Genomic DNA, 27847 nt, shown 5'->3' with positions numbered 1-27847 from the left:
AGCTGCTCAGTTTCACTCTGCCTTTACCACATTGGTTTAACTAATCTAATCGTGTTGGTTGTGCTCAGCAGCTGTATGTTGGTGAATGTCACTTGATCCCACAAAGTGCTGTGCTCATATACTGAGAAAAGTCTCGGGCCATGAGATAAAGGTTACTTTCTTATCAGCGATACTGTGTTTCACCTTCATTGCACTATCTGTCTAGCTGACAGTTATTTTACTTGGACTATCAAACTAATCCCACAAACTCTAATAGCATTACTACATGATTTTAAAAGCAGCCAAACCACACACTTCATCCCTTATTTCATACATGGTGATTTTTATACCTGGTGATAGTTAGAAGTGAGGGTGCTGGAAACCAAAGGAATTTGGTATTAAATAAATATTGCATTTTCTTGGAAAAAAAAAAAAGATAAGTTATCTGTTCCTGCAGGATCTTTGGCAATGCTCTCAATAAACAAACAAACAAGCAAATAAATAAAAATCTTGAATCTTCCTGGAGAAGATTCTCACTGTCTACACTGCTCATCTTCCTCAGTGCTAACAACAACCGTAGGACTGAGGCGATACAGACAGCTTTCAGTCTTCATTCTGTCAGAGACAGTCTTTGAGAGGCTCTTAAATTACTGATGTGTGAAAAAATAGACCTGTGAAGGTGGGGATATTACTGCTTCTGGACTAGGGCACTGAAATCAAACCCATAAGCAGCGAGGGGGTCAGCGTTCACCATGAGGAGATGCATCCTTCCTTGCCTGCCCAGCCTCTGCCGAAGAAACCGCCCGCACCAGTGGCCGCTCTGATGTCCGTCCCAGCAGCCGGCCTGGCAGCGCTGTGGACAAGGCTGTGGTCAAGCCAGGCTGTGAAAATCCCGCTGGAGACATTTTCACCGTGTCAGGGCTATGGTACCATCCTCTGAAGACGGTTTGTGTCATAGACCGTGGAAGGTTCAGATTTTATCCTCCGGTTTGTATGGGTGATTGCCGTGTCTTTGAAGTTCTGTTCCCACTGAAGATGAAGGCAAACTCCCACTGGCATTAATGGACTTAGGAGGATGTGTCCTTGTCTCAATTTTTGCTGTTGTTTCCTTTGTTGCAGTAGACCTATTCCTTTATTAAAGCTTTTGCCTAGGGGGAAAAAAAAGCCATGTTACTAAATAAATTATGAAATATTTACATTTATGGAGCCAACCCCTTATGCCTAGCTCCTCCTCTGATATTACGATGACAGTTTTTATAGAGCTACAGCTTCTGCACTGCCATTACTCCTCTGTGGGATCCAAGACTGGGAAGCTAGCAGGCAGCGGGCCACCATGAGCCAAGTGACAGTAAGTAATGCTTGCTGGCTTTGACTCAGTGCAGGGCCAAAACTATGGTGCTAGACCACTGGTGGCTTGTTCCTGCTGGAGAACCAAGCAGGATCAGGATGTAGGAAGAGATGAAACCACAGAAAATATAAAACTGGGGAGTTTTCTAAAGTAAACTTTATTTTTATCTGAGAATAAAATGCTACAAGTTGTAGAGATGCATGTGATAATCCCAAGAGTGAAGCGTTAAAGGCATCAGTTTGCTTATCACTGTTTATGTTATTTTGTACTTGTATTTACTTTTTTTTTTTTTGCCTGCAGCTTTCTTAATGAGATGAGAATGGTTTTAGTGTCATGGTCCATAATGAAATGGTCTGCAGTTACTCTTGTAAATGCTTTGCACCTCTTGTTTTCGTTGTACTTTTATTGGTTTTAAATCTTAATAGTAGCTTCCTTTAAAAAAAAAAAGTTACAGCATGTTGTTCAAATGTGTGTGGTTCAAACTGTTTAGTTTGGCTTATAAATTTCTCCCTCCTACTTTTATATATTTAATGCTTTTGCCTTTGACTTGCCCCACCTCTTGTAGGTTTGGTAACAAACAGGTAGCGGCTTCCTCTGTGGGTGTTTGGTTTGTTTGTTTTTTTAATACTTGGCTAAGTCACTTCAGTTTGTGCCTTTTGTTTTTTTTTTTCTCTCTGTGGCATAGCCTGTGGAGGCTACATTTATAAAATGGATAAATGTTAAGTAAGTGAAACAAGCTGCAAATTGGATTTGTGCATGATTAACTCCTAATGGTCCTCTGTGATCAAAATGGAGGTCTCTGACCTCCCCGAGTGTGTCTCCCACCCTAATGCTCCTTCTGCTCTCCCCTTGCTTCTTCTCTCTTGCTCACTTTTCACTTTCAGTTGTCTTGTTCCCTCTTCTGAGTTTTTATCCAAGTTCTCTTTGCTCTGATTTCTCTGGTACTTCACATCCTTTGGCAGTAAAGAGGAGGGCAGGTTGGTGGGCAGCAGGGAACACGGCTGTAGTAATTGTCCCTATTTGCTGTGCAGCATTTCTTACCTGCTTTTTCCTTGAAAAATGTCTCATGCAAAATTGTCAGTTCACTCACCTTGAAAATCTTACTTTCGTGCAACAAATAATCGGAGCAGTTTGAAAGCAAGAGAGGAAAAGATGCAGATTTCATTTGCACAGTGCCCAGGTCAGAATGAGCAATGGAGAAGTTTCCAGGGCAAGGACGGAAACAGTTCCTGAAAAGTGCACTGAGCTCAGCGTTCTTAATCCTCAACATGAAGCAGTGGGCAGTGGAGCTAAGCAGAAGAATCCTAGTGCAAAAAATACATTTTTGAAAGTGCACTATGGAAAGAGAAATACTGATTTTTGCCTGATAGAACCTTAGCCCAAATAGGAAACCTAAAAAAAGCCAGATACAGAAAAGGCCTGGAGCTAAATACTTTCAAACTTTGGAAAGTCAGAAGTACAGGAACAACAACAAAAAACAACACACTTGATGACATGGCTTTTAGTGAGCTTTTGACAGTTTTTGGAAGGTGATGCATAAAATGTGTACTGCTGTAATGCGACATGATTATCTGAGAGCGTTAATACATGTGAAGACAAATCTTCTGGTTAATACATGATGATGCAGAACTGTGTGGCTAATTTGCATGCACAATTTCTATGATTAATAAATTATGCAATGCTAGCACAAGTGTACTACTGTGAACCACTTGTAGCAATCGCCAGCAATCCAGCAGGCGACATTGAATACTATGCTCTATTCTAGTAAAGCTTTGAATATTTGAATACCAGCTTGCAGTTCCCAAACTGCAAAGTGATGAAAGGAGTAGAAGAATGTTTCTCCCTTTTATCTGTCTTACAGGAGATTTGGAATAGTCACTTGTTACCTTGTGTAGAAACACAAAATGATCTCAACTGAAAAGAATAAAATCAAGGAGATTTACTAAAATCACTTGAGTAAAAATGTAACAGCTGTTTTAGAGCTAAGATATATTTTTCAAGTCCTAGTGTTTATTTAACACTTTGAGTAAAATTAAGGTATCAAATATGCATAGAATGGCTAGAATAGCATATTCTTTACACTGGGATAAATCAGTTAAAAACAGTAGATAAGCATATAATGAGCCTGCCAAAAAAAATATAAAATATTATGAACTACCTCCTATCTGAGGCCAAGATCTGAAAGTGCTACAACTGGTTTCTGAGGTCACATGCAGCAGCTTTTACTGCTGAAGGATTCTGAGAATATTTAGCAGGGTAGGCCTTTAATCTGGTATCTCTGATCTAAGTAGGAAAATGTTAGATATAGCTAATCTGCTTGGGGTATCAGAGTATCTATAATATACTGATATTGATAGCCTAGCTTGAAATCTCAGATCTGTCTCCCTGCCTTGCACTATGGAGAGTTTATTCCCTGCTACAAGATTTTATTTTCCATGCTTTGCCTAACATAAATTCCTATTCCTCTACATTCTCATTTTTAATTTTCTGTCTTTTTAAGAAATCTCTTGTGAAACACAAGAGGTGCATCACATTCTTGCATCATGTTCTGAGCACAGTTAGGCTTTGGCTTGCACTGAGATTCTAGCAGACACTGCCAGCATGGCTCTGTCTCCTGAACGTTTTACCCAGGGCATAGGCAGATTACATGTTTGGAAGCAATTACTGTGCTAAGAACCCAGTGATGTATCTTTCCCAGAAGCTGAAAATGAAGGTATAAAAGACATCCACACAGTAATTTATGGGTGTTAACTTATGGATGTGAGTTTCTCTGGGGATAATTATGTGACTACGCTAATAATGCGAAGGATGCTTTGATACATAAAAAAACACCTCACAATGTTCTTCTTTAGCATTTCATTACTCTCAGGAGTCAGGGGTGTATATATTTAAACAGAAGAGAGGGACAAGAGAGGCCCATATGTCTTCTCAAAAATAGCGCTGTCTCTTCACACCACAGGCACGCTGAGAAGGCACTTGTTTGACATAAGAGATTGCATTAGAGGTGTTTGCTGGAAACCTCCCGCTCCGAGAGCAGGAAGCTGCACTCAGGGCACTGCTGGTGCAGCAGCTGCTCTGAGCTGCTGGGGAGGCGAGAGAGGCACGGCTTTGCAAGGGCGGCTGGCAGAACGGGCATTGCTGGCAGCTGGATGGGCAAAACCTGCACAGCTCTGCAGGACTTAGGTACTTTTAAAAATGCCTGCTTTGAAGCAGACTTTGTTTCAGAAATGGATCTGCAAACCTCTGTGACAAGGCCAGTGGCAGGCTATGTTGGCATGCCTCGAAGAAGGGAAGGCTCCCAGCTAAGTCAGAGAAATTTCTCCTCAGAATTCCTTTCACTTGCTGGCAGATGGCTGGCATGGAGTCCTCAAGAAGTTTCCCAGCACACTGTCGGAAGGGGTGACTCCCACTGCGAGCTCTCAGGATATTTTCAGTCATTGTGAAGACACCTGGAGCAGTCCCCCCTTAAAGGCCACCCTGTGAAAGGGCCTCTGACTGGATGCCTCTGCCTGTTTTCCAGTGGAGTAAGTGCCCAGCTGGAACAAAATTTCACACAGCTTAAGTTTCCACACCTTCACGGTCTTTTAGTTTTTGTCCCAACAAGGCTGATGTCTAATCCTTTAGACGGCCTCCTACATTTAGGTCTGTGTAAAAATGCCCATTTCCAGCACAGCAAGACACTACCCAAAGGATCCCCGACTACTGGCGCTGCAGGAGAATCCTTGGGGGTTCAGAGGAAAACCATCGGGCCTGGTTTTCCAGAGAGGAGGGGAAGATAGGCATGCTGCCTGCTCTGCAGGGCAGCGGTGGTGGCGAGGGTGGGAGACGCTGGGGCGGGCGGGCACTGCGAGAGGCTGCGTTCGCCTTCCCCGTCGCTTGGGCGCTTGCGATGCGTGCTGGGACAGGGCCCAGTCTTGCCTGAATAATTACAAGGCAATTCCTACCAAACAATGATCCCTGCTGTTGTGTTTGTTGCAAACTCATCTGCATTACAGCAACGTTTAGTGGATTAATAATGTGTGCTTTTGGCCTCTCCTACTCCCTCGGCAAACAATTTTCATGCGTAATAAATGTTCACATTTAGTCTAACCAGAACAGAGCCCAAGGGTCAGAATAGCCATACCTGCGTGCTGAGGGGAAGAGACACGGGGTTTTCAGGATGGAAAACAGCTTTCTGCCCTCTCCAGGCTGTGTCCAAGACTTCTGTCCTTTGGCAGCCTCAGCTTGGCTCAGCAGGTCCCCCCGAAATCACTGCAGGGGCCGTGCTGGATGTCCCCCTCCGCAGGAGCAGCCCAGCCAGAGGGGTCACCACGGGCAGCGAAGGGAGCATGGGGTGGATAGAGCTGTCAAGCATTTGACATTTTGACAAAGAACAGCACATTTTAAAATTAAAACCTTGGAAAAATATGCAAAAATACTTCTCACACCAGCAATTGATCACAATGCATGCTATGAAGGCATATGAGTTTGAGTTTTATAATGTATGTAGTGGAAATACTGGGATATGTAAATATGGACATTACGCAATGTGAGGAAAACTGCATTAAAACTGTTTACAGTCAAAAAAAGAGAGAACCAGAACTGCAGCCTTTGTATTGCTACACCTGTGAAATAAGCGTGTACCCAACCTGCCTATTTAGGTGACTGTCATGTAATGTTTCTCCCCATCTTCCCCCTGCCGTTTATGCTTCTTTAGCAGCAGCTAACATGGAGGCTACCAGTCTTGGGCATATTGGAAGAGGAATGCTGTGAATAATCTTGCTCTATGATAACTAGCAGTTGATCAAATGATTAAGAATAACAATTAGCACTTAAAGCCCACTGATAGGCTGTTGACTTGTAGCCTGGGGAGCGGGACTGTGACACACCACTGTGTCAGCCTGAGGTGGAGACTCCTTGCTGTCGAGCTCTGTGACCCAAATGCTGTGGCTGAGCATCTCCCATAGGAAATACAGGTGGTGGAGCCAGTCCGGTGCTCTGATGCCTGACGGAGCACCTCACCAGAGCTGTCCCCAGTGAAGTGTTCCTGCCCGTTCCTGTGCAGTGAGGTCACGCGCATGCAGCTCTGTGGGCAAGATACAAGAGTTCAGGCAGGTTAGGCCAGTGTCTGCCATGGAAATGGGGAAAAGACAAATGAATTTTATCATGGCTAATCCAAGCAATGTCCTACCACCCATCCCACTGCTGAGCATTCTGCCTCACTGGCAATTTTCACTGCCACAAATAGTTGTTACTTGACCACAGCTAGTAAAAAATGAAAAATATATATGTAAATAATTTGGCAAGCTTCATAGGAAAACATAATCAAGCAAATTATTTATCAAATTTTTTGTTCCTATGCAAGGATAAGAACAAAGTTTATTTCATGCAGAATATCTAAGCTATCTACATTATTTTCACTGAGCTATGAGAACTGGGTTTTCCTTCAATCCAGATCAACTAAATAAAAAATCCAGTCCTGCACAATTCCCCGTGTTAAGCAGGCCAGATACAGTAATTTTATTTCTTCAAGGCCAGATTAAATAATTTCATTTCTTCAAGCAGTATGAACAAATGTGATCTGATATTAATATATTTGGTACTTTGAACACTTTGTTGCTTGTTTGATTTTTCACGATGGAAAGGGAAGGAAGTCTTCAACAACTTCTTGTGGTTGTGGGGTATTTCTTTATATCTACTTCCTTTTAAGATGTAGATAGTCAGGGGTATGGACTATAAACACAGCAAAACACAGAAATATTAGCAGGACAGCCAAACCTTCAGACAGGAGTTTATAGCACCAGTTCAGGAAAAAAAAAAGCACAAGTGAGATATACACCTATTTTTAGGAACATATTAAAAGCAGATAAACTTTTGTAATTTGAATCCAAAAGTTTATCAGGAGCTTGCAAGGGAGCTCTGTCTTTATAACAAATCCATGCAAACTTTAAATGCTAAGTCTGAGAATGCAGGTATTGAAAATTAATAGCCACATTAGTCATAGTGTGAAAATGTAGGTGAAATAATATCTTCCTTCAAATACATTCTTCTTTTAATTTTTTTTCAAATTTTCTCCATTTTTCCTTTGGCAGCTATAAAACATTGTAATAAACCACAAATGGCTGTAGATGGAAGAGGGAGACCATAAACAGACCATTTTCTCTCTTAATTTATTTCACTCATTCATAATTCGGACATGTTTATTTGTTTATATGATTACTGCACATGAATAAAAGCACTAGAAATACTCCCAAGATAGTGGTTACAAATTATTTAAAGCTCATTTCTTCTCTAAAAATTAATCATAAAAATGAAGCCTTCTTGTCCACAGACTACTTGTCTTCCTGTCTGCATCCAATTATGCCTGTTCTTTAAGAGATTCAGCCCAGCCTACTCCCAAACTCAGCAGACATGCTCTGATTGATCTCAACAGCACCTGTAACAGGAGGTGATTTTGAAGCATTTTAGGGTACTTTTCTCCTGTTAACCGCCCAGACAACCTAGCTAGCAAGGCAGGTTTTTGTTCCTCCTCACATCCCACGTCCAGCATCACTCACTGAGGTCCCCTGTGCATCATCACTGACAGCAGCATGTTTTGCCGTGGCATTACTGTGCAGAGAGAAAACCAGATGTGTTTTACCCATAAACCAGCTGCTTTTATAGCTAACAATGCAAAGGTCTAGCACATCTGGCAACTCACAGGACTGTTCTTCAGAGTGAAAATATGGTTTAAGGGAGATGTTTCCTATGCTTTTTATGTAATAAGGGGCTATGCTGTTTGGGAGGAATGGTCCATTTATATCTAGGTGGAAGCATCATTGCAATTTTCATACTGGATTACCAAATTTCTGAAAGCACTGTAGATGTGTTCATTCTGTGTGCACATGAACCCACCACTCCTCCAAGCTTGCTCAGCAGCACGGTTTAGGTCTCCAATGCAGGTCCACTGATCTTCGTTCTTCTTTGAAACAGACCATTTGGAATGATCCTCGATGGAATGGAAGGTGGAGTTCAGTGGTGTCCCTATGAGATTTATGTTGTAGACATGGTACTGCAGAGAGCAATTTGAGGGAAGTTTTCGGCCAGAGTGCTGCCAGGATTCAGCCAGCAAATCAGTCTTCAGCTCCTGAGCCACCCAGGCCACGTAGATATCTGTGGGATAACAGAAGATGGGAGAAATCAGCCTTTCCTTTGCCTTCATTTAAGTGGGGATCAGAAAGGATCACCTAAACTGGGCTCGTTTAATTCTAATGCATGAAGTGAACCAGAAGAGATTTTGCCCCCAACCTCCTCTTATTTTGATTTTTGTTTCAGAAATTCATTCCTGTTTTCCCTTCTTTTCCTGGAAATCCTGTTACAAATAATCAGCAGGAGGAAAAAAAAAGAAAGGAAAGGAAAAAGAATTTTTAATCCTTCATAACAAAAAAGCTGATGATTCAAACCCTATTTTTGTCCTTTGTTGCTGCAGCCAAATAACTGGAAAGAAATTTTCAGACAATCCTATTAATGTACATTTTAAAACATTTGAAAGATCAGACAGCTTTTCACTTAGTGGAGCTGACAGAATATTATGATGGAAGACCATTCCCAGTACTCCATTACATTTATTTCTGAAACTGAAATTCTTTTTTTTCCCCTCAAAGTAAATACTGTCAAAGAATACATTGACTGCTTACTACTTGCTTGAGCACGTGTGGTAGGTAACAGCAGTTTCTCTTACCATCCATGAATGAGTGGGACTTCACGAAGTGGAGAAAGGCCTCCCCGCCAGCTGACTGCAGCTTGGAGAGGCGGTGCAAGGGGGCTGAGGGCAGCCTGGAGCGTGCGCAGAGCTTTTGCAGATTTGGGAGATCAGCCTGAAAGGCACTAGCGAGGGAACAGCTGTAGATTTGTGGATTAGAGCTCAGCATCTGTTGGTCTGAAAAAAAAACCACACACCCACACACACACAAAAAACAATTAAAAAAAAACAACAATAAAAAACACACAAAGAAATGAACACATACAAAATGAAAACGGGTTAAAGCAAAGCAACCAAGAAGGTAAAGTTCTGTCTGGGAAGGAAAACCTGAATCATTTTTAATCTTCACAGCTTATCTCTGGAGCAGTTCAGTCTCAAAGTAGCTTTGGTTTTAGCAACCAAAAACATGTTTAATTGCTTTGTGTTCTGACTGACCCAGCATCTCATAGTCTGGCTGAGAGAGTATGCTCCCTTTTTTCCATGTGTACCTCCCTGTTCTTAGCAGGACTGCCAGTCTGTGGTCTTAGTCCATGCCACATCCCTCCACGGTCACCTTCAAGCCTCTGAGCGGTCACACGGCACTCAGACAGCATGTGTGAATTCAAGCCTGTGCTTACAGGAGTCGTTTCCAGTCAGTGACACTCGCCAAGCCAAAGCCAAAGAGAAGAGCTGCCAAGCGACCCAGCTGAGTTTTAGGCAGAACAAAGCTTGACTTTCAAAGTCGGGATTCAATCTGCAAAGTACTTCTCTGAACACAGTGCAATTTAACTGTGAAAGTCCTTGCCAGCAATGTTGTAAAGAGCAAGGGAACAAATGGGCTCCACAACTGATGAGCTCATGAAGATGAGTCCATTAGGAACTTTCCAGTCTTTCCAGCTTAGGAAATCCTTAAACCACAGATTACCAGAAGCTGGGAGGATAGAGCAGGAAAGCATTACTGTATGCTTCTCATTTTCTTGTCTTCTTTCCTAAGCACATGCAAAGATGTGCTTCCGCAAGCAGGAACTTGGTTTTGATGGCTCTGTGGTGTGACCAGCCTGCACATTTGCACAGTCTTACACATTTATTTAATATAATTTGGGACTTGTAGCTCAGCAAAATGTAAAAAGCAATGTGAAAAGTGTTACGTAACATGTGGCTTCTTATAATGCCCTTGACAGCCAGCCTTCAGGACTCCAGTGTCAGGTAGTTCTGAGTCTTATGGGTATAAATTTCCTTTTTCTTATTTTTAGGATTTGTATTTTATGTGGCAAAATGTACCTGTGGAAATCTGGGAATATTTATTCCGTACTTTGTATTTCTGATGTGTCAAGGCCACCACTCCAGCTCAAGTAGTGATTGCCTTGCATTTTTAGAATGGCAGACTGTTGCAGCTGAATGAGCTATTACTGTTAAAAATGATTCATCATCCTCCTTTATATTTCCAAAGCGTTTGGTATGCATGGGCTGACTTTACCCTCAGTATGCTCTTGTGACTATTATTATCCCAATAGTCCCCATGGGGAGATGGAGGCAGACTGGAAGAGTGAATTTCCCACATTCCCACACAAAATGGTTGGATAAACAGAACTGAAAGCCAAGGGTGCAGCTTCCAGGCCCCACTTGGTTTCCAAATGTGACAATGAAGGACAAGAGCAATCAGTTTTGGAGGCACAGCCCGAAGGAAAGGAGTCAGAGAGGTGCAGCAGAGCAAAGGCATCCTTGGGAAGAAGCTTTCCATACCTATTTCTGTGAACTGGTCGTATTTGAAGGTTATGCAGATGGCTGTCTGTCCGTAGGACTGCCCACTCACCGGGTACCCATAACCATCCTCAGGGAAGGGAGGGAACAGGGGCACACTGTGAATCACCCAGAAGCCTTGTGATTTGTCCAAGAGCAGAAACCCTGCCAAAAGAAAGTTATAGCAAATGAATTAAGGAGGGAAAAGCCCTGAGACATCACAGTGGTGTCCTTCTTTGGATTTGCTGCCACAGACACCATGCTTCAGTGTGGTAATGGCTACAGCAGTCTGCCTCTAGAGTATATTAATGGGTTGTAGAAGACACTGATATTGTGCTAGAATTGCAGTAATTCTCTCCTGCACAGCCTAACTTCAATTGTCATCACCGTTCCTTTGAAAAAATACCTTTGCAAAACCTTTTCTCTTTATCTGCTCAAAAGCTGTCTTTGAAAAATCTGATGATTTAATGGCTGCAACTCTTCCCCCACTGCTCCTTTCCCTTCCCTTAATTTCATTGCTGTATAAGGGGAAATGGGCTCTGTCAGCACCACGCCCTCTTCCTTAGACCAAACTGCATTTGGGGCAGATGGGGTATGCCTCCCCTGCTGCAGATGGCTCAGGAAATAGTAACCCACGGCGGCTCTGCCACCTGAAAACACAGCCCTGCAAAGCCTCTCCATCCCAGAGCTGGGCTGGGCAAACCCTGCTTCCTCAAGGGACCACTTAGACCTCCACAGAGGTTTTATCTATTTAAAGTCATGTTGTACTGTCACTGCATATTTAGTGCTTCCATGATCCTGCCCTCAGAGGGAGATCTGGGAGGCTTTCAGGGTCAATTCTGTCATGTAGGGTGCCTCTCCCTTTGTCCCCTGTGCTGCTGTTGCCAGCCAGCTCAGGACGACGTGGTCTGTACTTGCTGAAAGGAGAGACAGGAGTTTCCAGTCTTGAATAGAAAGGGTCCACAATCATTAAGAGTTCTTCAACAGAGCACAGGCACAGCAGTACCAGAACAGAAGCTACCACGGATATCACTATACAGCAAACCATGCATCATGCAAATCATTCTCCAGTTTTGCTTTAGGCAGGATTTTTAGATATGCAGATTGACAAACAGACAAATAGATGTTATGCACGGCTTTAAAAAGGAGGAAACAGCAGCTGGGGACTCTCCCTGTACCTTTGGTGTGTCCTCTTTTCCAGCTGGTGGAGTCTGAATGAGGGACCTCATCGTTATAGATTGCATATGCAGTGTTGTTGCTCTGCAGGGAAAGACACATTTCTGAAACATGACATTTGGTAAGAGGAAAGCACTTAAGCAAACAAATTTTGCTGAGAACAGAAGAAAGATTTCAGAAGTTCTCTGTGCATATCATGAGCTTCATTCTTCCCCCATGTCAGCTGGCATTGTCCTCACAGAGTTTACACTAAAATAAACCTAAAGACTCAGCGTTAGGGTTCCAGTTAATATAAGTGGAAGTTCTCTCAGTCATTGCAACAGCCCGTCCTTTGTGTATGTCTCTGATTTAGCTACCAGATCCTGTGAAAATGTTTGCTCAGGAAAAATAGCCATGACAAGTGTTCTTACAAAGGACAAACGATTAATACTTTTTTTTTTTCAAAGTATTTGCATACAGCCACACCTTATTTCCTCCTGAACAGAGAACTTTCCCCACCTGGTGTACAGTTTGCGATGATAGCAGGGTAGGAAGATGGCATCAATGTGGCTCAATACTGAGTTTGTAAAAGATTGTTTGTATTGCAACTATGGTGTGACGTGGGATAGGAAAGTTGCGGGGTTTGCCAATATTTGACTGACTTCTGGGAGTCTTTTTTACATATAAATTTAATGACACCCTACCATTAAGTCGCAGTAGAAATGCAAAGACACACCCAGACTCCGAAGAATGTGAGCACGTAGACTATGTGGATGGTAAAAAATAACTATAGGCAGATCTTGTGGTATTTTATAATCATTTCATACAAATATAAATGAGGTTTCTGACTGGAAAAAATAATACTGCTGAAGCAGTAATGGGGGAACAACAAAACCCAAATGTGATCAGAGATGGAGCTTGAAACACATGCACCTGGGAGGACTTAGGATGGAGGTCAGTGGTAGTCACCACCAGCCCTGGGCTGAGTTGACAGCCAGTTCACCGCTTCAGCCATTGCTCAAGAGGAACTGCAGAAAAGAAGCCACAGGGCCTACGTACCAATGTTCATTTACTTGATGGGCAATGCTTCAAGTGCGTGAAAGGCTTGACTAGAAATTTCTAGGGTAACTTCTAAGTGTAGCCAAAACTGCAAATAATCTGCTGAGCTGCCAGCACACTCACCTTGATGCATTTTAGCAGATCTAGTCAGTCAGGTCTTGCCATAGCTCTACGTGCTTATTTTGGCTAGTTTCATTTCATTTGCATGTAATATCAAGTAAACATACGAGCAAAATGGTAATTAAACATCACTTGCCTTGGACTCGTATGCTTCGTAGAGCTGCCTCAGTGTCTGTCCCAGCGCGCCCTGCGTCATGTTGATGAGGTATTTGCCGAGCTGCCAGTCCTGCACCAGGGCATCCATGTAGAGGTACTGCAGCCCCAGCCCCGCATCCTCTCCTCTGGTGTATTTTGGCAGCTTGTACAGAGCAAACCTGCAACAGAGAAGAGCAAGTTTTGTTTTTCTTGCAAACCATCCTATCTGAATACGTAGGTCAGTCTCTCCTGCCCGCCCTGAGGGTTTGAAGACCGGGGTGACCGCAGGGATGCCCGTGCTGGGCTCACCTTCACTCTGCTTCTCTGCAGGCTGAGCTGGCACCAAGCTCCTCTTGCTGTGGCCATGCTGCTATTTGTACACCAAAAGAGCTGGTTTTGCGTTACCTCTGGTTCGTCCCTGCTGCACCAACGCCCTTGTTGTGGCTAAAATGTGGATGTGTACCTTTTTGAGCAGAGCTTTGTGTCGCACGGTTATGGGGTTTTCACCCTCAGCAAGAAGGCTGCTGAGGAGACGAGGCTGAATCTGCTCTGCCTGGCACTTCAGTGAACGAATTGCCTGCTCAGCATCAGGGAGATGCACCAGGAAAACCTGTGCAGGGATGGAGATTGCAGGGAAGTCCTCTGGAGCCCTGCATAGCCACCAAATCCCTGTTACTCCTGGTTCTGGTAGACAGCAAGAGACTGGGCCTGAACCTCAGCTCCCAAGCTCAGTCTGGCATTCCCTTGGTCAGCATGGGCATCTCTTACCAATAATTTCTTATTCTATACGAATATAATTTTATATTTAAATTAATTATATAAAATGGAGTATTAAATTATAAAATTACACAACTCAATATTTTCATATATACATATATACAAATGAGCATGAAACTATTTAATAATGTTGTTACAATCCTACTTTTCATAGCCGACTCACACGGAACTGCTGCAAACTGAATATTTACAAACAATTAGCCAGAAATACAAATCTTTTCAAAATTGCAGAGTACTAAATATTGTTGGTAAATTGTTCAGTTCCTACTAATGTCCCTGATGAAGTAAACAGGTTTTCCTAGTGCACAAGTCCATGGGATTAACTGCGATGTAATTAATCGAGCCACTTTCCTTGAGTGCTGTACTTAAGTAATTTGTTATTTATGTCAATAGTAAGAACTGAGGGGCCTTATTTTTGATACTATGGTACTTACCAAAAATGCAGCTTGACTGCTTAACACTGTATGTATGTCAGGAGGAGCAGGACTCGCCCAGTTAATTTAGAGTTGGTCAGTTGGTTAAAAAAAAAATGCATTTCGGAAAGCAGGTTAAAGTGCCAGGAAAGCATTTTGAAAGAGGAACATTTAGTCCATGGGAAGGGCACATGTACAGGAAGAAGAGAAGCACAGAGGTGATCCCGGTAATCCACCAGTTTCACCACTAGCTGAGTGATGTTCCTTAAATCTCTCAGGACAAATTGTAGCTGATGACAGATTCTAGAGAAGATGAGGAAGTGATTTGTATGGGAGGTCTGGTGAGAGCATTCCGTGCACGAGGAGCCGCAACAATCCCTTTATTTGCAATGAAGATTTGGAAAGACAAGTGGTAGTAGTAGCTATAAGAGTAGGAGCTGAGCCAAGAATTAATATCTGAAGCCTTTCCAAACTGCTTTGAAATGTGCTGGGAGGTTTATGCTCTGCCAGTGTTTACAGCCTTGCAGCTGACAAACACACGCTAGCAGATGTGCTGGAGGGAATGCTTGTAGCTGAGTTATCAGTGAATTGCCTGCTGATTCCCAGGCGATAAATGCTTTGGACCTGTACAGAAAGCCAGTTGAGTGCATTAGCAATTTAAACTGTATAAAAGTCTTCACTGCTATTTTGCACACGGGAAGTTTCTCAAGGGCTTAAGTGGCTTAAGTATTTGTGGGAGCGGACTGAAAGTTACTTTGCTGAGAACTGAGGAAAAGCAAAGGCATTAATGTCAAGGAATCCAATTAGCACGGTCACAGTGTTAGCTTGTGCCTGAACACTAAGGCACTAGAAGTAATCACATCTTTACCTTTTTTTTTCTTTTTTTTTTTTTCCCCTCCAATAAAAACAAATGCACAGCCCGGGCTTGAATCCCTGACTCAGCACCTGTTCAGAAAGCAGAGGTGTTGTGTTTTTTTTTCTTTTATGTGTGCAAAAAGATTTCCAAGGAGTCATGGGCTTGGGTGAATACAGCAGAGACTTTCTGCTCTCCTGAGAGCGCCGCACCTGTGGCCGTTCCCCCTGGTGCACAGGGGACAGCGAGGCGAGCTCCCAGCTGGGATGCACCTGGGGACCTTTGCCCATGCAGTACTTCATGTGGGTAGGAACCGCAGGCGGTCTGGGTAGGCAGGTGGGATCCCAGAACCACGGAATGGTTTGGGTTGGAAGCGACCTTACAGGCCATCTGTTTCCAACCCCCTGCCCTGCACGGGGACACCCCACACCAGACCAGGTTGCTCAAAGCCCCATCCAGCCTGGCCTTGAGCACTTCCAGGGAGGGATCAGATCGGATAAGGCAAGCGATACCTCCAGTTTAGCACCAAATGAAAAGTGTGTGAATACTCGTAATGAGCAATTATATTGCAGGAGGAAGCCACTGAACAGCAGGGACTCACATAAAGCTCTTGCTAAATTAATATAAAAAATGAAAATCCGTGTTTGTTTGAAAGGGCATCAACATCTTCTGGTTAAGAGGAAGCTTTTCTCAGCAGTTTCAGTTCTGCTTCTTCAATCAGCTTCATAGCAACCGAGTCCAGAACGAGGCAAAGGTTCACTATTTCTTGTCAATAAGCTAGCATGACCCATGCTGACAGATGAGTTTATCCTCCTTTGGATCATGGCACATTTGAAACAAAATCCCCCCTCTCTTCCCTGCTACGCCTGTCAGAAGGAACCAGGGCCTGCACCAGGCCCTGCAGGAGCCCTGGAATCCCTCAGGAACTGCCTTTATTTTGTTATTGGCGGTTCATTGGTTTTTGTTTGTTTTATAGCTTTAGCACATGCAGACTCATTCTGAAAGGAATAATTACACTTTGCAGATAAATTAAACTTCTCTTATCACCGAGTTGTTGGCTGGCAGCACCACCTAAGGGACTGATTCCTGACAAATGACATGATCTGGAGGTGCCTTGGCAAGGGTGAGGGGTGACAGGGCCGGGCTGGACCCTCGGACACCCAACGCTGTGCCGACGCAGCGCGGTGTGGGCCTGGTGCCCGTGCCTGAGGAGCCTGCCCGCGGGGGGACGGGCCGCGGCCCACCTGCAGCCAGCTCTGCACGCGAGGGGAGGGACGCCCTGCTGTTGTTACACGAGCAGCACCCACTCCTTTATTGCTTGTATACAAACTAATCGCTGTTCAGTGAGAATCTTCTTTTTAAATTGGTTGATATTTATCTCTGAGATGCTTCAGTACTCTTTTATTTATTTATTTATTATTATTAATTTTTTTTTAAGAGGCCTCGTTTCACTTTTTAAACCTGGGTTGGCTATTACGTAATTACACTTTGCGTCTTTCATCTTCAAAGCGCATTAATCCAATTAATCATTTAGCACCCAAACCCGGGCTGGGTGCTGGCAGCGCGATGCTACCAGACGGCGCTTTCCCACACCGCCGCGTCCACCCACGCTCCTCGCACCTCTCCCGCATCGCTGCTGGAGGCGGCCCGGCCTCAGCTCCCCCTCCACAGCCACAGCGAGGGGACAAATCCTGCCCCGCTGCCGGTCGGGGACGGGCAGCAAGGTTCAGGGCAGGATACGACGTTTCCCCCCGGACTGTTTCCTGCAGGTAGCGAGGCCCTGTGCAGGAGCCCTCACTGCGACCCGGCGCCGTGGGGGCTGCTGCAGGCAGTCGCAGCCTTGGCATTTGAACACAGGTTAGGCTGGCTTTGATCATCAGACAAAAACGCTGCGTAAACCCGTCATTATTTTGCAGTTACTCATAATGCAGCAGCGTGGTTGGTTCCGTGGAATGAAATCACCTTTCAATAACTTACCCTAGGTTTTCCAAATGCAAAATTCAGCTACTACTCACAGGCAAACAGGATTAAACCAGTGATTGCTATGCATTACTTCCCAGCGACCCACCTACTTCACGCAGAGTAATCTTAGGTGTTATTTACTCATCCAGCATTCCTCCCATGCGCGGTATTTACTTACCAATCGACTGCCTCCCCGTCTTCATTTCTGCAGGAAATTTGCACTGCCCATAGTGACGGGGAAGAGAGAAGCAGCAGCACAGCAGGGCTACACCATGCAGACCCCACGGTCATCTTGGAGCCTCAGCTGCACAGTGTGAGCGCGGGGCAGAGACTAAAAGCAGAAGTTGGCTGCGTTTCCTCAGCCACCGGCCCTGGCAGCCGCGCAGTGAACACCCACAGGGAGCGGCTGGCAGCTTCCCCGGATCAATCTGGGCAACAAAATTGCAAAATGACGTTTGTCAAATTATACTTTTGAGAAAACTTACATCTGCATCTTTGGAGGAATTATTTTGAATATTTAAAACACGTAAGGTAGCCTGCTTTCAAAGCAAGACACAGATAATACAAACTTTTTTTTTTTTTAACGCTGTATGAAAGCAGTCTGATTTTTTTTTGACAACTACCTGAGAAACCTCAGTTTTCAGACAAGCAAACCAAAACAACTTTCACCTCTCTACTTTTCCATCCAGCCCATGCAGTGAGCTCAGACTTTGCACCATTCCTGCAAAGTGCGTTCCCAGTGCAGCGCTGAGCCCCCCATTTCTCATTTTGTCAATAGGGAGCCTTAATTTGCCTGTGGGAATTGAGCCTGCAGAAACCAACAGCAAGAAAAAAACTCTGAGCCACAGTAATTTACTTACGATTAGATAATATATATATATTAATTCTCTTTTAAATGCATTAGCATTTCTCTTAGGAACAAACAAGTCTGAATTGAGCAATTTTACATCTGATAATGTTTTCAGCAAGTCATGAATAAAAAGTTTCAATTTATATTTTAGTGTTGAAAATATTCTTTTCTCCCTTCCCATTATGCTTATGCTGAAAGAAATTAATATTAGGTACAAGATATTTCAGCCTCAGGGAAAGTCTAGTGCAGTAACTGCTAGGTATTTTAGCATAAAAGAAATCCCCACAAGCTCCCCAGTATTTTTGTCTGTTGCAGTGCCTCCAGCGCCATAATAGCTGTGCAAGTTGGGCTGTGTTTGACCAAAGCAGGATAAAAATGATTAGGGCTTAACGCAAACAAAAACAATGATTCCAGAAAGGGAAGATTTTGGAGGTATGAATCAAGAGCTGAATTTTGCTGCTCAAACTTGCTTCTCATCCATTTCAGGAGCAATCAGGGCTGTAAACCACATGCAACAAAATACTTTCAACCAGCCCAGTTTGGCCTTTCTTTCCTTCTTTCTCTGGGGAATCTCAACGTGCACAGATAGGGTAATAGAAAACAAAAAACCACCAGGAACATGACACCTGTTTTCATCTTCTGTTCGGGACTTGTGCCTGCTTACAAAGCAACCTTCCCTCACCGAAACACCACTTTGACGCCCTGCAGGATGCCCCTGCCTGGTGCATCGCACGCTGCGGGGGCTGTGGGTGGCTGCTCGGGTGGCTGGGGAAGACAGGAGCTGTGCCAAGGAAGGTGCAGCCCTGCCGGTGGGACAGCGGTGGGGCACACAGACCCAACAGATGGGGACACCCCTGCCTCAGGAAGGATGATGGGGAAGATTCAGTGAAGGGCCACAGTCAGGATTAATCCAAAGGTGATGAAAGAGAGAGAATTGTTCACTGCTACTCGTGTTAAATGGTCTGCCCCCCAATAAAAGTTTTAAATTCCGTCACAGCTGCAACTTGCAATGACATCTTCTTAAAACATTTTTTCTTCGTATCAGGACTTGGTGATTTGTAACATAAATATTTACATTGTCATAGGTAACAACAGAAATAAAACAATAAGCATTGTTTGTGTTTCACTAACTAATCGTAACTGATGCTTCCGCTGAGTTCTTTCATGACTGTAACATGTGTTTTCTCTGCAGATTAAGGATATAGAAGTCCTCAACTGTGAATATGGCAAAAACACGATTAAGTTCCTTCGCCTCCATAGAGAAGGGAAGAAGCACTTCGTTAAAGAAGTGGAAGTCTGCACCCACCTCCGGCTGACTTCTGCTCATGAGTACCTGGATGGAAACAACTCTTTTGTGATACCTACAGACACCATAAAGAATATCGTCCTGGTGTTGGCCAAAAAAAATGGGGTATCTTTTATTTTTTAACTAGCCTTGCTTTTCTTATCACTTCATTTGGAAGCATTTATTATGCTGACTTTTTATTTTCAAAATGAATCAGAAGAATCTGTCCCCCCATCTGCATGTCAAGTTGGCACTAAAATCACCATCAAAGATTTGGGAGAGAATTTTCCTCCTCTAGTGCTCATCCTGCATACAGGGGTTACTGAGGCCCTTCCTCCTGGTCTAACAATTTTAGTAACGATTTTAGTTATTTTAACTTTAGAACACAGAGACTTTCACATCTGATTAACCACAGTAATGAAAATGGCTGGGTCTCCTGGGTTTGAGAACAGAATTCCCTTGCTCAGTTCCTCCTATTGTATGGACAATCTGCAGATCAAGTTCTCTCTCTCAGTAATGAAATCCTATCTTTAGCCTGCAAAGCTGAGCCAGAGTATCACTATGATTATTTCAATATTATGTCCTCAAAGCCTAAGGCTTCTGTAGCAGTTCCTCTCAGCCCAGAGGCTCTAGCTCCCTAACTGCAGAATGGGAGATTTTGGATATGAATCTGTAGCTGCTATTTGCAGTGTATGCTGCAAGCTGATCAAATGACTAGCCTCACTGTGTGCACAGCCAGAATCAAAAGAAATCTGTATTTTTAACAACACTGATCCTTCCCAAATATTTATAATTAGAACAATCTACTTTTGTAGATGAGGTAATTGCTTCATTCTAATAATATTCTTTGCTGCCTTAGATCCCAACTTTAGAACAATTTGCTATAGATATCTGCAAACACTTCATGACAACATTTTGCCAAGTGGCCTACGTCAAAACCTATGTCCAGGAAGTTCCATGGCAACGTCTACACGAGGTATCTGAAATACTAAGGCATTCACTTGGTTCAGTCCGGAGCTATTCCTTACTCTCTTAGCTCCTGCTTCCCAGTTAAGGTGTTGTTTGCTGCACTTACATGTCTGCTCTGAATTGTAGAACGGCGTTCCCCACATCCACTCGTTTATATGTGTTCCTGATGGGATTCGCTTTTGTGAAGCTGAGCAGTGCCGGAATGGTGAGAAAAGATTCTGTAGCTTCCCCTACTTCTCTGTAAATATTTCTGCTGATGACAGATAAAGATGGCTTTAGAGAGAGCAAAAGCTATTACAGGGCTTACAGCACAACCAAACCTCTCCAGAGGCCTAAACCGAAGAGTACTTTTATGGTCTAATCTTGCAGTCCTTGATCTCTGAGACAAGGCTGAAAATCCAATATAGTTCACATCTGTATGTGTGCCCTAAACACTTACTGGTTACACTGCCACATTCACCACAACTGTTACATATTGTCACAGGAGTTAATAGCCTTCTGAGAATGCTCTGCTCACTTTTTAACATTATACTGTATTCTGCAGTCTCATTATTATCATTCCCTATAGAGAATACATCACAAAGCCACCTTGCCATAGGACAATTGCCTAGTTTGCAGTCATTTTCAAAACCCTGTCAACATGCTTTAGTTTTATTTCTAAAGATGCAGTTTCATTGCTGCAAGTCAGGCTGGCCTGAACATCATAAGCACTCAGGTCTACATGCAAACTGTTTTTCACATGACACTTCAGAGCATACTTACTGTTTTTGCACACCATGACTAAAAAAGCACCGTTTGGTTTCACTAAGAGTTTTGGGTTGTTGGATGACTTGCCATTCCAGAATGTAAAAAAATCTCTCTTCTCGCTATACCACACAACAAAAGCATCAGTTCAATCTCTTGGCATTGGTGTTTCACATAACGAATCCATCAGACCTCTGGGAACAGAGCTGAGACCACCACATTGTTTCACACAATGCATTTGGAGTTTTTAGGCGTTAGTTCAGTATCTATTACTGTCCTAATTACTGTCAGATCTGTCTTAGGACAGTAACTTGGAGGTATTTCTTATCCTACCCTCTCTCCTTATTTTCCTAACATATCAGCATTAGGACCAGTGGCAGGACCAGTTTTGCTTGCAGCTTGGACACAGGTTCTGAAAGGTTCAGTTCAGCATTGTCCCCATATTCCTGCTGAAAGAGAAGGAAGAGCTCATGCAAGAGCCCAATGTCTTTTGGCACAATCTTTTTTAATGTTCATAGTAACATTGACTACTTCTATATTTTGGCAACCTCAATATAATTCCTTTTGGCTTCTGGAAAATGTTAAGAAAGAAACCCTAATGAAAAAAAAAAGACAGACAGAAAGAATAGGAGTTTACACTTTCTTGAAGAGCATCTACTCCTAATGTACAGATTGAATCTAAATTTTTAATCCTCCTGATAATTCAGTATGAAATTTTGCAATTCCAGGTTCTATGCAAACAAGAAGCCTTTACTGAGACTTTCTGAAGACATTGTCTTTCCTTCTTAGTCTTCACTTCATATAGCCCTTCAGCTATTTCTTTATGATTGCCTACTTGGGTGAACAGTAATTAAAGAGAAGATTTTCAAATCCCTTTTATTTTTCTCATAAGAGAACCTTCTCTATCTTTAGCAACCTCCTATGCACCTAGCAGACAGACACAGAAATGTATTTCTCAGTTAATCCTATGTTTTAATACCTTACTCATCATTAAAAGAAACCTGGTGAGACTTAATAGAATTACAGCTTTTTTTTTGCCCCCTTTTTTTTTTTTCCCCTGCTATATCAACTGATAAGAGGCTCAGAATTTTTCAGAAACTGAAAACATCATAAGTAATTTAATGGAGTTGCCCTTAGACTACTGAAAAGACAGCACAAGCACAAAACATACTGAACGCATAGGGTGGGCTCTTTATTTCTTTGAAAGCTTTTCCTAGGCATTTTATTTCTTCAGTGTAAGATCCAGATAGACAGCTAGATAGCCAGCCAGCAATCATGCATTGCAAGCGGCTCTTTCAAACACGACTATGCATTTGAATATGAGATAAATATATTTCAAGGTTCACTGATAGTATCTGCACTAGTTTAATACCCATGTATTACTATTTTATATCTAAGCTATGAGTTCATCAAGATCTGAACAAAATCCAGAATAACCTGTCCAAGAATATTGGACAGATAAGATAAACCTTAAGCTTTAGTAAATAACATGGGAAAGTAGCCAAAATAATAGCACATTTCTTTGGACTCATTCAAAAACAAACAAACAAAAACAATAATGAATTTAAACAAGAAAATAAACAGATGAAGTACAGTTCTAATCATATCCAGTGAGAATGTATGTAAAAAAATACCCTAAACGATCATGTCATTTGGGAATATCCATCACAGTGGAATTATTTCTAATATGACTTCCTGCAAAGGTACAGTTTAAAGACAAGGTGTGTCAAAGGCAGGATTACTATGGCCAGGCTTATTCAAGGAGTCATTTTGGACTAGCTAGTGTGAGCACCACAAGCAGCACAAAGCAGCAGCATGGGCTTCAGCCATTGAGCATCTATACAGACTCTGGATAAACCTGTGCGGAGCAAAGTTTCTCCTTTCTAAATCTGCTTTTTTGGCAGGTCTGGTCAGTGAAATTTTCAGTTATCAGTTTGGTGTAATCTAAATGATTGACCAGTTGAAATTGTATAGCTTCCATCCAAACGGATAGAAGAAAATGTTCAGGACACAACTATCTGGTCTTTAGATAATCCACCCATACAGCGGTGATCTGCAACGGCACATTTTATAAATAGTGTCTAAGAGCAAAAACACTGTCAGTTTGAACCTGTGGGTGGCATCTGTATCAGTGCCAGTGCCTGCTAATTAGCTGAACTGCACGCTTTTGCATTGGCTCCTTGCCCTCTCGTTCTAATGGATGCAAAACTAACAACAGGACGGATACGTAAAGCAAATTTCTGGCTGAGGCTTCCAGTCTTGTTACAGCGTTTCTACACTCTATACATTGTTAGAAAAGTTCCACCTTACCTCTCCTGTGTACCACAGCACAGGTAGCCTATTTCATTTCACTTTCAAGCAATTAGTGGTCTCTGAAGTGGCATCAATGAGAGCCAACCCAATGCATATCCCAGCTCCAAGGAAGTGAGGTAAGGGGTGTCCTAAACTCTCCGTGACTGACATTGCAGACCACTTGATAGGATTCTCTTCTTTCTAGATTGAGCTCTGCTTTCAGTGGTTTCTATCTTGTTTCCTAACTTCTTGATAACATCAGTGTGCAGAAAATAATTTTTAAAAGTAGCTAGACTTACAGAAGAAGCATGAGTGTTGGAGTCACTGCTTGATGGTCCTAAAGCTGCTGCTGCAAGTGCACATCCAGAAATCCTTCCTGTCCGCCTGAAAAGGGCTCACACTCTCATATGTTTTTGGTTCACAGGTCCTCTGGTTGTTTTTGCTGGAATTAAAGATCTGAAACTTATGAAGACAACACAGTCTGGATTTGAAGGCTTCTATAAGAATGAACACACCACACTACCTGAAAGGCACGACAGGATTTTATGTGGAGAGCTCTTCTGCAAATGGTCATATGGCGAATGCAGAGATTTTGACTTCGATTGCATATGGTATATGTCAAATCAAATAATATTTACAACCCAATCTATGATCCCAAAGTCCCTCTGTAGAGCACAGCAAGCGTAAGGGCCAGATCTGCAGTTGCTGAGCACAGATCTCAGCAGAGGCTCTAAGCACTCAGTGCTGGGGGCGAAAGGCAAGCCTTGGGGGTAAATCGACTTCTCTCCCTGATGGTGCATCAGCCAACAGCATTTAAATGGACAGTTTGTAGTTCAATACAGAACACTTCAGGAGAACAAATTTGCAACTCGTTTGTTAGATAATTTTAACAGAACATTTGCTGATGAAGTATAGACTTGGGGAGGGGGAATTTGGAGGAGACAGGAGAAAGACATTGTTCTTCTGTGAAATCTCACATGCCATCTATTTGCCAGAAAAGACAGGGAAAAGTAGAAATAAGATAAGCACAGTAAAACATGATGGATCTAGACAAAGATTTTGTAAGAACCTGTGTTACTTCTAGGAACAAAGTCCGGGAATGTATCCTTGAGGCCTTTTCAGGGCCACCTGACTGTGGGGAGTATTCGCCCTCTTACCAGAAAACTGTCAACTCTATCCAGATGTGTGTCCTTTCCAAAGTGTCACAGGTAACTTCTTTCCTCCTGTTGATGTTTTACTTTAACAACAGTGAACGTTAATTGGTCCTCTAAGAAGACCCAAATGAACCTATCTATCTCCATTCGCAGTTCTAAGACTGGAAACTGGTGGTGTACAGCTTGATTGTCTGAAAAACCATGAGCGCACTCACAAGTTCAGTCCTGAGCACTGCTTCTTATCAGCCATGAACATAATATGGGGGAGAGTATCACTCAGTGCTTGGCAGGACTTGAGCAAAAGTGAAAGGAGTGCTCTAAGATTGGCAACATGTTCAATAGTTTGCATTTTATCAACTGTACATATTTTTGGGAAGGGAGGTGTTGCTCTGTTTTTCTTCACACTGAGGGAAAATGTAGGCTGTTGGCTGAGAAAGTGTGTTAATTCATTGCCCTGTTTTCCTGGTTTCAGGTACAGGTCATAGAAGTCATCCTGAACAACACGTTTTACAATGTGGTAGACATGAAGAATCTAGGCTTGACCAACGAGAAGGAAGTAAGTAAATGCTCCAAACACAACTTACCTGGATTCTCTATAAACTCCCAGCCTTAAAGTATAGCAACAGCTATACTTCAATGCAAAAGAACAGCCAAAGGGAACAAACTTTCTCCTCCAGCCCCAGTGAAAGCTCCACCCTACCTCCAAAGGAGATCTACACTAACTATAGCAGAAGGATGATTGCCTTCTTATGTTGCTGATAATAAATAAATGAGCGCAGGGGAGAGCTTTGGAGATCACTGGGGTCTGTAACAGAAATAGTAGGTTAGCTAAGGCCATAGGCTTTACCTCTAGGTGACAGAAGACCAACACTGTAAGAGAGCAGTGAAAAGATTGTTCTGCAGCCATTCAGAGCCAAAGCAAACTGGTCCAACGGTGGACAAGGCATAAGCCTGGGACCAGACAGAGGGTGAGAGATGGAAGGGCTGTGATGTATTTGCCCCTCCCTCCACAGCTGCTTTAGCTGTTGGCTGGGTCAAGCCTAAAGTCTGTTATCCTTGCATGACAGAGAGAAACTGGGTTATTCCATTTTGCAGTTGCCATTTTGATCAACCAACAGTTTACAGTCTGTTTATACTCTAGTCTCCCTCCCAAATTCTTGTGATTCTCCTACCATCCTATCCTACCTTTGTCCTCTTTTGGGTGGACATTATAGAGCCACTTTCACTTGAGATAACTAAATTTACCATTGATGTCTGTAAGGGAAGGAAAGGACCCAGGAATGATTTTGAAAGGAGGTCAATACCTGCAGTTTCTGCTATGATGGCAATGGCACATCCTTGTTTCAGGAATGACGCCTGTGTTTCTACTCATTCTCCTCAGGTTCTGGTTCCAGTGGAAACTCCTTATGGCTCTTGTGCTTGCACGCTCGGCCGAAAGAAGTTCTTAGAAGTTCAAGGCCACATGCTAAAAGATGAGAAGCAAAGTCAGTTTGGACTGGTAGCTTCCCAGGGAAACTAAACCTCTTGGCTCCACTCACACGTTCCTGATAAACTTGCAGTATGGCTTTCCTATCCACGTGTACTCATTATTGGCCTCTCCCATTGCTGACTACTTTTCCCTTTATGAACTCATATGTTGGGATTTCTAAAGAAGCCTCAGAAATTCAGATATCAAAGTCTCTCCCTGAATCTCAGTGTGATTTGCACATTGAAACCCCATAAATTCTTTTAAAAATCCCTGCTGGAAACATTATAGTCAATTTTTAAACCAGCTATTTCCAGACTTCTTAATGAAACAATTAATTTGATAATCTTTAACATGCTTTTGACACCCAAAATCAGCAAATCCGTATATTCTATTTATTCATGTTCCTTCAGTAAAATGAATATACAGGCGTGAGACCAGAGATTTCATTGACATAAGCTATCCTGACCCCTTGATGCCACACTGTTATACAGAGCTGAGGTTCTGACCCAATAACTGAGTGGGGAATCAGTCAGACATTGATTTGTGAAGGAAGTGAAAAAAAAAATCTATTATACCTTCTTTGCAGTATGACTAGTTAACAGCTGTTTACTAATTTCTCTGCATGTGTTCTGACTGCATAGCTGCTGCTGCTATTCATCAGACTATACAGTTACTTTATAATTACTTTTATATTAACTGCTGAGGTGTCTGTGGTTTTGGGCTATCTCTGTAATTTTAATTAAATAGTTTTCTTAAGTTCATTAATCTCACCGTGACTTTTGAGCAGGCAGAAATCAACCTAAGTAACCATATTATTTCTGGGAGGGGCAGGGAGATAGACAGACAATGCATATCTTACTTTAGTTACTCAGGTGATAGCTTTGAACATTAAGATAAAACTACAAGACCAGCAGTTCTTGTCTCTCAAACTGCAGCTGCCCCATTTGCAATAGAAATCCTGCTCAACTTCTAACAGCTTCTGACTGCTGCCCTCATTTTCTCTGGGTGTCATTGTGACAGAACTCCATGTGGCAGAGTGTAAATCCAATGGGAAGTGCCCAAAGTGATTTCTGAAAACTGCAATTTGGTTGCCTTTGTGCCTTCTCAGTTTAGACCTGCAGCATTCCTCTGGGTACAACCGGTACAACTCACAGTCACTGAAAATGAAGAACATGTCCTGCACCATGTTCCAAGAGAGGAACTTGCCTTGGTGAGCAGGACATAACAGACAAATGGAAGGCACTGTTCACAGTCCTGAGGTAACTTCTTAAACATAACAGGACAAATGATACCACAGAGTGGATCAGTCCCAGATTTGCCCAGAGAAGCTGTGGATGCCCCGTCCCTGGAGGTGCTAAAGGCCAGGTTGGATGGGGCCTTGGCCTACCTGATCTGGTGGGAGGTGTCCCTGCCCATGGCAGGGGAGTTGGAGTTCGGTGATCTTTAAGGTCCCCTCCAACCCAAACCATTCCATGATCCTGTGATCTGCTGGGCTCTGGTTGCTAGTTGATTCTCAAACTTTCATTTATGACACTGCTAAATTTTACTGGGGACATCCTCTCTTACCTAGTTCAGCTTGTGTTGTATTGTGCTTCTGGGCTTATGGCTTGCTACTTCTGCTATTTTTAGGTGCTTGTAATTTATTAATGTATCTTTCAAGGGCAAATAAAGAGCAATATCAAAAACCAAACTAGTATTTGACTATTTGACTCTTTACCAAATAAGAAATTAAAACATTTCCTACTTGTACATACAAGCAAACATCATATAGAATAACGTTGTAGTTCTGACAATTTTGCCTCAAAAAGTGACCAGTATTGTTCCAAATGACAGCTCACTAGCAAT

General features: G+C 42.8%; 2 protein-coding genes across 9 annotated transcripts in view; one reads left to right on the top strand and one right to left on the bottom strand.

Moving 5' to 3' along the window:
* Positions 1-17593, bottom strand: part of DNASE2B (deoxyribonuclease 2 beta) — a 20511-nt gene extending 2918 nt beyond the window's left edge. For 2 of the 8 annotated variants that reach the window (XR_013954203.1, XR_013954204.1), the window contains exons 1-7: positions 17419-17593; positions 13237-13414; positions 11945-12026; positions 10770-10931; positions 9027-9224; positions 8201-8458; positions 330-5670 (exon numbers count right to left, since the gene is read on the bottom strand). Coding sequence is in view for 3 of the 8 variants with exons in the window: in XM_080601833.1 (XP_080457959.1) it covers positions 8109-8458; positions 9027-9224; positions 10770-10931; positions 11945-12026; positions 13237-13414; positions 17419-17531 (1083 nt within the window). In the remaining 5 variants the exon portion in view is untranslated. Of the gene's footprint in view, positions 1-329; positions 5671-5743; positions 6393-6542; positions 6572-7457; positions 8459-9026; positions 9225-10769; positions 10932-11944; positions 12027-13236; positions 13415-17418 lie in introns of those variants that run through there. The other 6 variants (XR_013954207.1, XR_013954205.1, XR_013954206.1 and 3 more) reach the window with 6 other exon arrangements.
* LOC308198795 (uricase-like) lies at positions 1257-27847 on the top strand. Its single transcript, XM_080601836.1, has 8 exons — positions 1257-1327; positions 19283-19501; positions 20235-20351; positions 20471-20549; positions 23805-23991; positions 24465-24588; positions 25007-25090; positions 25916-27847. The coding sequence occupies exons 1-8, from the start codon at positions 1313-1315 to the stop codon at positions 26051-26053; spliced, it is 963 nt and encodes a 320-aa protein (XP_080457962.1). The 5' UTR covers positions 1257-1312; the 3' UTR covers positions 26054-27847.

Source organism: Anser brachyrhynchus (genome assembly GCF_964034855.1).
Source record: "Anser brachyrhynchus genome assembly, chromosome: 8".
NCBI classification, from domain to species: domain Eukaryota; kingdom Metazoa; phylum Chordata; class Aves; order Anseriformes; family Anatidae; genus Anser; species Anser brachyrhynchus.
The sequence above is the reverse complement of the archived record's forward strand: the minus strand, read 5'-3'. Positions and strand labels throughout refer to the sequence as shown.